Here is a 12,905-nt window from a genome sequence, read left to right as displayed (position 1 = left end):
ACCGGGGAGAAACCCTCTGCAGTGACACCTCCACTAATCCTCATCCTTCAGCTACAAAGAAACACCCACAGATTTATTCCATTCACCCCGAACATGCTGGCTTTATCTATAGAGATACAGATATAGGTATCTATATCCTATATTTTGACACATCACAACTGCTGGGTACCTCTATCGTTTAAATACCATACCGAAAATAACTGCAACATATCACATGTCAAAAATAAAAGAACCTCGGGCACAAAGCATTGCCGTGTTACATAGTAGGATTTAAGAGTATAAACTTCCTTAATGCTTACAAAACTCCACCCTCTTTCAATTAGGATTTTCTTTCCTTAGGACGGTTTCACATCTTCCTAGAGAGCGTATTTCATGTCCCCAAATAAGTAACAGGTTGCTCAATACTAGCTCATAATATCCTGAAGTTACACGTTACACAATTTGATAGCATACGTGACTGGAGTTATTTTTATTTCACCAAGAAAAGACAAAAAAAAATTAAAAACAAGCAACCAAAGACAACTTACGACATATGTACACATCACAAAAATAGTTGAAGTGTACTTACACAGGGTTAGTCATAAAGTGAATGGGATATTCATTTAAAAAAAAAAAAAAAAAAGGAAACCTTAATGACAGGTTTAGACACAGGATAAAAATAGTAACATGATTTAATGAAATAAAACTTTCAAGAAATCATCACATAAAATGAGAATATAACATGTACGCATGAGATAAAGCACAGCGTTTGAGTGCAGTCACTTGAGTACAGAATTACTGCCATTCAGTGAACTTGGCAACAGCAATGAGACGAAACCAGCAAACCAGAGCTCAGCCTGTCTGAAAAAACTAGCAGGAAACAGCATCATTCAAAACTAAGGAATAAGAATCAAAATAGCACTGGTGTTTTCCTAAAATCAAAGCGCATGATGGTGTTGAAAAGTCACCACATCACTCAAGTCACAGAAGACACTGAATGTTTTATATTTAAATTGTAAATTTATAATGCATATAAATGTTCCCAATTAAGATGTCCTAAAGTATTTATGTGCCCTTACATGCAGTTGATGCAAAAATAAATACTAGAACATAGAATGCTTTTCCTTCCCCTTTAAAAGGAAAAATTCCAGCACTACTAGCTACACAAACAACATCCAAAAGATAAATATTTAAACAAATTTATGTCAAAGGCAGGAAGAAAGTTCTGCTACAGTACTCTGGTTATTGAGCAGTGACAAAGGAAATAACAGAATAACAACAGAGCTATTAGAAAACAAATATTTATTTCAGAAACATCTCCATTTGGAAAACACATGCCAGCACACAAACACAGACCAACTCCTAGAATGGCACAAAAATAGCCCCAAAGGCTGGCCAGTCCTTGCGTTTCTGCAATGTGTGTCAGATACTGCAGACGTGGTAGCAGAGCAGCATTGTAAAGTGCATCGTTTAGCTCCATCTTTTAAAACAAAATAATCATTAAAAATTTTTAAAAATAAAATAAAAAACACTACCCAAGTCCTGTGTTAAATAAAAGCATTAATATATTTCTCAGATACAATTCCAGGTTTTGGTTTTTACATTTTCCCCATCTTTTAAATAAATTTTCTAAACGATTTTTTTCTAGCAATTTACCACCTTAAAAAAAAATAATTGAGCAATCAAACCATCTCCGTGTGGCAGTAATAGCAATTTTTAAGCTACTTTTAGTGATAACTTGTTGCTTTAATTAAATGTTATCCCTTTTGCATTAAAATAGCTTTGCTGCTAACTCGCACACAAGCTGAGATGGTGAATAGATACATTTGTGCAATTCAATAAGACTAAGCAAAAAGAAACAGGGGTATTTATCTTACGAAAGTGCTACCATCAACAGAAAACAGTGGCTTAAAGCAGTTACCTAAGAGATGTTATCCTCAGGCTACTAAAACATGTTTCTAAAATTACACAAATTCCCAGCTGGATGCTTTAAAAAACCATGCCCACACATGCCTAGGCTACCCTTTATTAGGTGGCCATTTATTAATCTATTGTTGTTGTAATTCACGGGCTTAAAACGTTCCTTCTTTGAAAGTATCCACAGATTTCTAAAAAAACGTATGTATTTCTTAAAAAATATACGGATTTCCATTTTTAGGCTGGGTGCTGAAGTATACGGGAGCTGCGCTGGGGCGGCCGGATCCCCTAGCTCTTTTTAATAGCAGTTAAATGTCAAATATAAATACAACACCACGGCGAAACATACTCCTTTGACAGAGCCCGGGACAAGACACTGCACAGCTGCTGTTAACAATAAAGAACAAAACTGACGTTTAATCAAAATAAGCGTTGGTGGTTGCAACGTTGTGCTCGAGCCTGCCTTTTGTTTGTGGGGGGGAAAAAAAAAATCAGCATCACAACGTGCTAACTACAGCGACAATGCAAGCAGCAGCTCCAGTTATTCCCAAGGACTGGAGGCCTACATTTGTGCAGCACGTTACAGCTGCACGAGGATCATCATCATCATCTCGGGGTGGCAGAGAGCCTCCATCTGAGCCGCCGAACTACAACATCCCTCCTGACATCTTCATGGAGGTGCCCGGAGTTAAAGTGCGTCGGGCGGAACCCTGGCCCTCGTGTAGCCAGTGGAAAATTCAGCCGCTGGTCTTAATGGACTTCATCCAAGATTTTTCACTGGGAATGAGTACCCGTGATTTCCCTGGGAACTGAGAATCTTGAGCAACCCCAGAAATGATGTCATTTTTATTAACATTTCCAACTTCTAAGCAACCGTACTCAAGAATTTTGGCCTTCAGTTCTCATACGCGATAAAACTAGGCTTTCCATAAACATTACAGAAAGACCCGAGGAAGATATATTTATATCTCAAATTGTCAGCAGCATATAGTTTGTACAAATGTTGTTTTGCTGATGTTGCTGAGCTACTTGAAAAAGTTAATACCTTGTGGGGTATGTAATTTCATCACCAATGTCAAATGACTTCTAAAGATGAAACTTCTCTGTTGCAAATTACAAAAAGATGCTTTGAATATATTTGATATGACCAACTTTCAAGCTGAGGAATTAAGTTATCTTTATTTTTCCAGATCTAAGACATGCACTCACTATGAGAAATATTTTCACAGCCATGTCAGTCAATGGAACATGACTGACCCAATATTGAGATTTTAACAGTTACAGAAAACTAAATGTAATAGGTAAACACGTAGACCTGAATCGACGCACATAATAAATCAAAGGAATAACATCAAGGTCTGTTTGGGAAATTCTCTAAGGACATATGGTTGTATTGGCAACGAGTCCTTTAGGTACATGTTACTAATAAGTTGCATTTACGTGGCATACGTAACTTGGAAATACATCAGAAACTACTCTGTGCTGTCCTTGGGATAGGAATACAGAAATGATTTTTCATGATTCTTCAGAAGCTGGGTTTGCTTTACATCCACAAGAAATGCTGTCATCACTAGGTCCAAGCCCGGAGGATGAACTGCAGAAAAGGGGAGAGGGAAAAAAAAAAAAAAGAAAAAAAAGGAGGAAATTGGTTTTCACAACACACTCAAAGCCTGAGTAACAGAGGAGAACTTTAATTATCTCCAGTCACAAAGAGAGACAGGAAATTTGGACTTTTAATTAGCCATTTGGAGTGCAGTTGGATATTTTTTTTAGCAAGATAATTTAAACGCGAATAATTCAAGTCTGACTAAATGAAATTCACATAATCAGAATGCAGATAATTGAATTTCTACTGCATTCATTAATTCAGTGTGGAGGTGTGTGTGAAGACTTCTATGATGAGCTGTCACAGCTCAATAAAATCTCAGTCAATTAATTTTTTCATTATCTTAGTATTACATCAACAAAAAAGTGAAGCATGCGCATGTGTATGTATATATAATCTCAGAAAGTAAGGAAATACAGAAATCACCTCTCCAAATCAGAATCTGCATCATTTTTCCCTTTTTTTTCCTCTTCATCTTCTATAGGAAAACGTCTGTTCAAAGAGGCAAACTTATGAATCGCATCAGCGACAGAATATTTGGTCTGTCCACATACACAAGCTTCCATATCTTCTGGGCTTAGCTGAGTCTGTAGGAAGAGGTGAAGCCTACTGTCTGAAAGCAATAATGCATTCTGTAGAATCCTGGAAAAAAAAAAAAAAGAAAAAGAAAAGCGAAATGTTTTTATAGAGATACACACACGCATTCTGAAGCATTTTACCAGTACAAATTCTAACTGATGTCGTACTGTTAAGTTTTTATATGAATCCTAAATCAGTTGCAGAAGGTAATGAACATATTAAAATGATTAGGTGTGTGTTACTTGCTTACTACGTTATTTGGAGTTTTAGGTGAGTAAAAACACGAGGCTAATAGTTAAGCACATCTGCTATAAGAATAACTTCAAGGACATTTCTCCCATTTAACCATCTGTTATTACCACATGGATCAATTAATGATTTTTAGGCAGTTGGAGGTATATACTCTTATGAAAATTTGCTCTCTGATTGATAACTGTCTATATACATTTTAAAATGGCTAAGCTTTTCTTTTTTCTTTGGTGGGGGAAAGAAGCGTGCACAGAGAGAGGACTTCAGACACAGTCAGTGCCAGGACTTTGAAATACCTGTAAACAACAGAGCTGACACTCGCCAAAATCTGTTTACACTTTTACAGATACACACGTTTAAGCTAGAGTGAAAATGCTGATACTGAACGATATTTTAAATGCACCTATAAACTGTTTTCAGGGAACCTTGAATACTATTTCATTCTAGCTATGCTTTTCAAAAGTCCATTTTCGTATTTGGTTCATATATATTCCAAGCCAAGTCTTCAAATACATTTAGCACAGAGCATTTAAATACAGTACGAGTGAAGAAAGTACAACACATTCCAGTAACACAGAAAGTTGTAGAGGTACTTTTACAAGGAGTGAAAACTGCAGATCATTATCACTATTTTGAAAAAAAATAAATAAATAAAAAATGCCACCTTCCTGCAGCATTTATCTACCGAAGGAATTATTCAATACATATATCCCAGAATATATAACAAGAGACTTTTTGCTTGCGTTTACATGTAATTTTTTTTATTTGTATGACTAAAAGTCAGAGCCTATAACCATGTCAAATAATTCTCCATGAAAATTACTTAAATATCTTTAAGCAAACCATAACTATTAGAGTCATTATTTACCTATTTCTACCCACTTAGGTTACAAGTAGTTACCCAAAAAAAGTCATCACACCATACAAGAGGAAACAAGAAATGACATTAATGCAAGAAGTAGTAAAAGCAGTAAGAAATTGTGCATTTGATAGGTACTCCAACTAAAATGAAATGTATAACTGATTAGTTCCTTCTATCAAAAAAGATTAATGATGTGCTTGGACTGTAACATTTTAAAATACAAATACATTCTGAAATCCGGGCTCTAAAGTAGCCAACATTACAACAACATTTAATTAATATACTAAAAATTGTCTGACTTTATCTAAGCCTATAAAATTCTGTCAAATCAAAATAAATAATAAGAGATATCTAACTGAAAACGTAGGATATTTCTGTACTCACATTTGCCTAGGAAAACACACACGCACTCCCAGCCAAATAATTCAAACTTTGTTATCTTCCAATGAGTCTAATGATTTACCAGGTGCGTGTAAAATTCAGTCTCAGAAGGACCAGATTTTGCTAAAACTCGAACACATTTTCATACCACCTTAGTCTTTTTAATCCTATATAAAGTCTCGCAATTTTACTTTAAAATAAATATAGCAAATAGAGTATACCTCCATGAAATCAATGCATGCAGTGTTTAAATACACTGTAAAACTTCTTAGCAGTCAAAGAAGCAACCAAACGCTGAGTAAAAATGATCCAAAGCACAGAATTTACAAGTCTACACACCTTGACAGCAACAGCCCCATGAATAGTTTGGAAAGTCATCATTCACTGGCCACTAAGAGAGGATCTCAGCCTTGACTCTTGATAAACATAAATTCCCAAAGACGACAAACATTGCGACAAAAAGTAAAAGAAAAAATAACCATCCCACACAATAAATCCATGCTTATAGTTTATGCTCTTGGAGGAGTAAATTTTCTCCTCCCTCTCTTCCTCCTCTTAAAAAAAAAAAAAGAAAAAAAAGAATAAAAAAATAACATCTTGGAGCTTACTCTGGAGTAACTATGAGTTACTAGTTTTCCCAGGCTTGGGAGCACAGTGAGGGGATGCACATTGCTGCAATTCTAACATTTGCGTGTCTAATACAAAGTAACACAGCAAAAGCCAAGATATTAAATTCTGCCCATGGCATTCAGTTTCACAGATTTTCGTCTTCCTCTACCTTCAAAAGTTTCCTGCCAACCAGCGAAAAGACGAGTAACTAACTGCTCATGAGATTACACCACACTTACAGCTTTGTTGCTGCTTGAAATGTATTTTATTTTCTTTATAAAATAATGGGTAATCTTTAAAATTGATTTTAGATGGTTTGAGGCATTACACCAGAGAAGTAATGAGCACTAACGTCAATGATATTGGACACAAATTCATTTTAGCTTTATTTCATGTCCAGTACAATTCTGCTAAGCCTTGAACTGCTAAAGCCGTGTTATTAACTCAGCAGTAACCTAACACAGGGAACAGCAAACAAAAGTGATAAGAGTACAGACTGATCAGGACCTCAAGGCTACCGTCCTTTTTCTGCAGCTATAATTCAATTTCCAATTTTACTTTACATTGGACTCATTATTTCACAGTCATTTTCTTCTCTGCTTCACAGTGCCATCTGGAGGTGGAAAGAGTGAAGGGAAACCGAGGGGATGAAATTAAATGTGCACAAGGCTAATCCCACATGCACATTTTGGGGGCGGGCTGGAGGATACCAAACACACAAAGCATTCTGCAATGCATTTAAAACCCTCCTGCAAGCAAATATACCCACACCTTTCACCCAGTCACATACCCTTGAAACATTTCTTCCTTCTTTTAATTAAAAAATAACTTCTGCTTCCCCCCCTCACCTGAACCAACAGGTTGGATCGCTTTTTAATTGCATCCTTCAAGCGATCAACATGAAAAATAAATGCTGTGCTATCCGTAAGGGTTACATTTTCCTGTTGGATATGCTCCCGTTGCAAGGAAACGACCACACGTTTGTCACCAGATGCTGTGGTGGCATTAAGTGCTGGTACAGCAGTCGCCCTTCAGGGCCTTCGCTGTCCCAGGGACACGTTGTGGGAGCTGGTGGGAAAAGCAGGTTTGGCTCCAAGGCCTTCAAAATGAAGAAGGCAGGAGGAAAGGCTGAATGCCCTGATGTTAATGCTCAGATACACGTGTGTGGTGTGAACGCAACCAGTAGCAGAGTGTTTCTCGAGCAGTTTTACTGCAGCGGGTGTCAGTGCCAAGCCGCCGTTGCAGCGAGCCGCGTCACTTCTCCCCGCAGCCGTGCTGATGCAGGAGTCACGGCTCCCTCTGCTAACTCCTACAGGCTGCCTGGCCTCGTTCAAGGGAACAGCAGACTTTCTATGCATGCCTAGAATAAGAATGCAAGGCTAAATCCTGCAAGTCTTCATCACATCAGTAGTCATTACTTGTCAGAGATCTCACTCCTCTCTGCCAGATTGCTCACATGCATAATGACTGCTTATGTGATTAAGGGGGCTGCAGGATAAGGCTCTACATTTGAATTACAGTTAATAAAATCATTTTTTATTCGTGGCCATGCGGATCTCTGTTTGTAAGCTTTCAGTAAACGCCCGTGATCTCTAGACCTTTAAAGAAGAAGGGCAGAAAATGCAACTTTCCAACCCGAAGAAATAATGTCATTTTTGAGGAAACGCCGGGCAGTACGTGAGGAGCATTTCTCCTTCCCCATGTTACAGCAGAGCATTTACAAAAGACAAAACATGTGCTTTGTCTTATTTGGACGGGGTCCAAAATCTGGTTTTCTTCAACATGATTTTATTAGGTATATTATACACTGCTCTGCTGGAGGAGAGCAACATATGGCCGAACAGTACAACTTAATCCTAACTAAAGATTTCCTGTATCTACTGTAACCTAATACAATGACAGATGCACACTTGTATGTGTGTGGAAGGTTAACACTCCGATTTTGTTTTCAACAAATTTACTCTGCCCATTTACATCATATCACGAGGGAAAGGGGAAAATAAAACTTGAGAGACAACAGATCACAGCCTGGGCTGTGGTGCCCTCTATTGAACATCCGCTCAGCCTCTCGCAGCGAGCGCAGGGCTCCGCAGTAAACAAAGCTTCATTTCCTCCTTTTAAAAAGCCTACTGTGTCTCCTCATTCATTTTTTATAACAGAGGAAATGTTACTGATAGCAAGCAACTGTGAAGCAACTGTTTAGGATCTGATAATGAATACATTTAGGAATTAACCGACACATGCCTGCAAAGCATTATTCACTTCAATGGATTTGCTTCCCTCGCCAGAGAGGAAATAGTTTCAAGGTTTTGCTCGGAACAGCTCCACTGGAAAGAGGCGGCCACCATCCACTGGAGGAAATCCTACCTGCCCCACGGCCACCAGTGCTGCTGCCTGTTCTGTGCTGACGAAGGAGCCTCTGAAGCCCTGGCAGGCTGGGATCCATCCTCCTCGGAGCCAGTCTCCCACTTTCCACATCTGCCTGTCCCCATGGGGACTTCTCAACACCTACACCAGCTTGTGCTTGCAGGACCACAGAAAATCTAAATCCCAAAGTTAAACCTGTGCAGCTAAACAGGGCTGAAAGCAAACGGGATCTTACAGAACCCAGTATTATAAGGTAGTTTTAATTTTGACCTCCAGTTTAAGAATAAGCTTTTCCAGTGAATCTATCCTCAAATCCATGAGGATACCTACCAGAAAAAAACACACATCATTTTCCTTATTCTTACAAAGTAATTCATAATTGAAAATGGGCTGGCTGGCTTCCGTTAATGCAAATGGGTTTTTGAAATATTAAATTATGCCCAGACAAGAAGTAAGCCTTACAGCTCTTCATCATTCAGAGATAATAACCTGTACGACAAGCAAGTCCGACCCTGTATTTGTGTGGTAAAGCCAAACCAAAACTCAAAACCCACTTCCAGGCTTCACCAAACTCTAAGGCTTTGGTTTAGTTTCCAGCTGTCGGCATGCTCAGCATGAAGAAGCTACAAAAAGGCCCTTTCTAAGTGCCTCAGCGTGCTACCTAGTTCTGTGAAGGAGGACAAGAGGACTCTATAGCTGCCTACATACAGGTGATGTGAAGGTGCTCCCAGGATAAAAGACAGGAACTGACACTTCTGGCATGTGGCTACCATCCTGGCAGAGGCTGCAGCAACCTTCTCACACTGAGCAACAGGCAGGAACAGAAAGGGTTTAAAATCTGAACTCCATTGTCAGGTATGGCTTGGATCCCGATGCTCTCACAGTGTACTGAATATAGCTTGGGTTCCTGTATCACCTTGACAGATACACATAGGTTAGGATCCAATTCCTTCCCTCTGTCACAAAGAAATATCAGCAAAGGCTGTGAGCTTGTGCACGATGACTGCTGCCACTGCTGCGGGGAATGAGGCACTCAGTTTTGTGGTTCTGAGCAATGCAACTGCGTCCTGGCTCCTTTCCCACTCTCTTCCCAATATACCAGGGAGGTCCTGCCTTCCCCTGTCGCTGCCACACCAGAGAACTTGTAGCATCCATACCCGGACTTCATGTAAAATCAAGTCTGTCTATATGTTTTTATATACATTTTTTTTCTTCTGCCTTTGCATAAGCTATATATATACACTCTCTATATAAACTGCCAATATGTAAAGGCAGAAGAAGTGGGATGGTGTCAGCAGTATTAGCTGGAGGAAGTCCAAAATCAGCAGTGATCACATGCAAGATTTAAAGACAACGTGCTCATCAATGAGTTCCACAAGAGAAAGAAATCACAACCTTTGGTTCAGACTTATTAAAAAAAAAAAAAAAAAAAAAAAAAAAAAAAAAAAAAAAAAAAGCATCATGGCAGCCTAGTTCAGCCACTAAAAACTAAAAAGATGCCTTCTATAAATAGCAGTACATCAGACATGCCAGCCAGCAGAGGGCAATGGTACGGCACATAATTTGCCAAGCCAATTCATCACAACACTACTGTATCTCTGAAAATTCCTTCCAACTATTCCCCCGGGCTGAGAAAAAAGCCGACACCTTTCCAAATGGCATCCAAGTTCAAACATTTAAATCATCTCCTTACGACAGAGATGCCTCTTTTCTCACTCCTGGACTAAGAGCAGCAAGGTAACATGCTCAACGCGCTGTCATTTTCTCCTGTCAGTACCCATTTAAGACACAGACATCCACAAAATTGGAGAGTGATGATCTGTTTTTAGAGAATCTACCTCTGTGTCTTGTCTTCTGAAGCATTGACAGCAGCTGTAAATATTTCTGATGCTGCAGTATTGTCCCGTGTTAACAGACGAGCCTCTTCACTATTTTAATATGTGAGTGATTTTGAAAACACGCTGCTCCGTGGGGCAGCACACCTAAGGCTGTGTAAGCACAGCTAAAAATTGCTCAGACACAGGGACCTGAACTACCTGTGGTCTGACTGGCCATTACTGCTCTCTCTCCTAGAAGCACCATCACTAGTTCACTGTTTTTCTCTTGTGAGGTGAAGAATAAACACTAATCCTTTTCTGCTTTCCTTTCCCCATCTTGTAAGTCCTCAACTAGTATGTAGTGACCATCGCTTTGGCACAGATCCTGTATATAACTGTACACAGAAATATTCCTGCAGCTCCCACAATGGCTAGCTCCTCCTGCCTTCAGTTATTGAGCCTAACATGCATGCCTTAGGATCAATCATTTATCGTCTGTTATGGAAACCTATAATTATAACATACTGAGTAGAGAAACAGTGGCCCAGTATTCCCCCTGCCCCCTGACCACAAGGCCTAAAACCTACTTAAATGATTATTTTTTCCTTTGCTTACGCAGTTCTGATTCATGGAAACACTGATAATAAAAGAAGACAAATGTCTCTGTTCTGCTTTACCATGCCCTTAACCCAAACAGTGGCTAAAGACAACCTCCAAACTCGCTCATAGTTCCTGCTGTAGCAACTCTGAACAGATCTGCACTCATAGCAGCAGTGGCAGGATATCAAGAGAATGGCAGAGAAAGCAGAAGATTACACCGACAAGGTCTCTGCCACTGCATATGATAAAGGGGTTACAGCTTTGCAGTACTAAAACTAACACTGTGCCTCCTTGTAACCCAAGTCAGAGGCTAGCTAAGACTGCACTGCTCCTTTATACTACCCCTTTACATAACCACACAGATGAATGATCTTATACAGACTGCAGCTGTAGTGAAAATTATCACAGCTGCTAGAGCTTGTTTATGTCAGTGAGACTGGTAAACACAGTAATTGGCATTATAGGAAGTGTACGTGTTAGGAGATCTCACTATAGAATTTACCCAAGCCCACAGTGTTTTAGCCCACAGGGTTCATTAGAAAGGTGTTCATTTTCCATGAATATCAAGATGGAAAGAAGTTTATTTCTTTTATAAGAACATCTAGCTCTTTCTTGGAAGCTATAAATAGACATCACTATGAAGGACCTTTCAACCTTAGTTCTGAATCACAATTCAATATAAATCCAAACCTATTAATTTTAATCAGTCTATGAAACACAATGGAAAAGCCCAAGTTGAGGTTTCCGTGCAACCGGCAGAGCTGAAGGCATGTATGTGAAATATGACTTTGTGCAAATAAAGCAAAAAATAAAACCAAATGAGTTGCCTATCTAGACGACCACAAGGTGGCTCTCACGCACCGGAGATGAGTTATGTTCAATCGGAAAATTGATGACATCATAAAAATGCCAACATCTCTGCGATAAGCTGTACTTACTTTTCCAGGAATTCTTGCAGACCCTGCCGACGATGGTCCACGTGATGCGGATTGTTCATATTGAAAAAGGGAGTTTTAGATGGCAGTTCGGGTAACTGTCTTTATAAACAACAAGCAAACACACAGTTAAAACCAAAACCGAAACAGCGGAGAAAAATGCTGCAAGACAATGCCAACCCCAAGCATTTGAAATTCATGAGCCATGTTCCAGAAGCTCAGGAAACTGAATTTGAGAATGTACGGTTAAGAAAATGGGGGGCTTCTGACACAACTTGAAAGGAAAAATAATTCAGATTTTTCTGGTCCAGTTGTTAGGCCTGCAGACATGCCTGGTTAGGTCATTTATGGCCCTTGGAGAACCTAACCACATCCTAGGTACACTTGTGCTGTTGTTACCAGTCAGTTTAAGCAGAACAACCTCAGCTCAACATTGCCTAGGAGTCTGCCTTGCCCAGATTGTCCTTTCTGCTACCTGTACGTAGCAAAAGGAAAAACAGCAGCTCAGATCTGTTAGAAATTAAAACTGGGACTCACCAAACAAAGGCCATCAGTACAAATCACTTTTTCTGGATTTAAAGCAGAGAAAGTGCCTTGTACAGAATAAGCTTGTACGACTGCAAGGATGCACTTGTACAAATGCAGGATACTTTCTAGTTCTCATTTTTACTGTTCTCAGAATTAAGGTAAAACAATGCTCCTCTTTCACGTGTTACTGACAGATTGTTAAGTAGGTATCTAATGAAACAAACCAATCATAAAAAGTTGCTCACATGAGCACAGCATTGCTCTGAAGCCTCTGCCGAAGCCAAACAAATTCTCGAAAGCGTCGTCTAACACAGGATGTTTTCCTTGTGAAGCACATACTGTTTGTCTGTTGAGAAATTGAAAAAGAAAGGTTACTTGTAAAGCAGCTTAACCTGACATGCAGGCATGACATCAAAAAGCATCTGAGATGCTAACCCTTGACACACCAATGGAAAGCTTGATAATTAATTCAATTT

At 39.2% G+C, this 12,905-nt stretch overlaps 1 protein-coding gene across 1 annotated transcript in view; it reads right to left on the bottom strand.

Moving 5' to 3' along the window:
- Nucleotides 1-653: 653 nt before the first annotated feature.
- The window catches only part of SNX10 (sorting nexin 10), a 38,426-nt gene continuing 26,174 nt past the window's right edge, over nucleotides 654-12,905 (bottom strand). Inside the window, exons 4-7 of the mRNA XM_032181993.1 lie at nucleotides 12,675-12,775; nucleotides 11,905-12,003; nucleotides 3,929-4,144; nucleotides 654-3,490 (exon numbers count right to left, since the gene is read on the bottom strand). Of these exons, the coding sequence (XP_032037884.1) occupies nucleotides 3,412-3,490; nucleotides 3,929-4,144; nucleotides 11,905-12,003; nucleotides 12,675-12,775 (495 nt within the window). The 3' untranslated portion in view covers nucleotides 654-3,411. The remainder of the gene's footprint in view (nucleotides 3,491-3,928; nucleotides 4,145-11,904; nucleotides 12,004-12,674; nucleotides 12,776-12,905) is intronic.

Source organism: Aythya fuligula, chromosome 2 (assembly GCF_009819795.1).
Source record: "Aythya fuligula isolate bAytFul2 chromosome 2, bAytFul2.pri, whole genome shotgun sequence".
Taxonomy (NCBI): domain Eukaryota; kingdom Metazoa; phylum Chordata; class Aves; order Anseriformes; family Anatidae; genus Aythya; species Aythya fuligula.
This window is presented reverse-complemented; position numbering and strand designations above follow the sequence as displayed.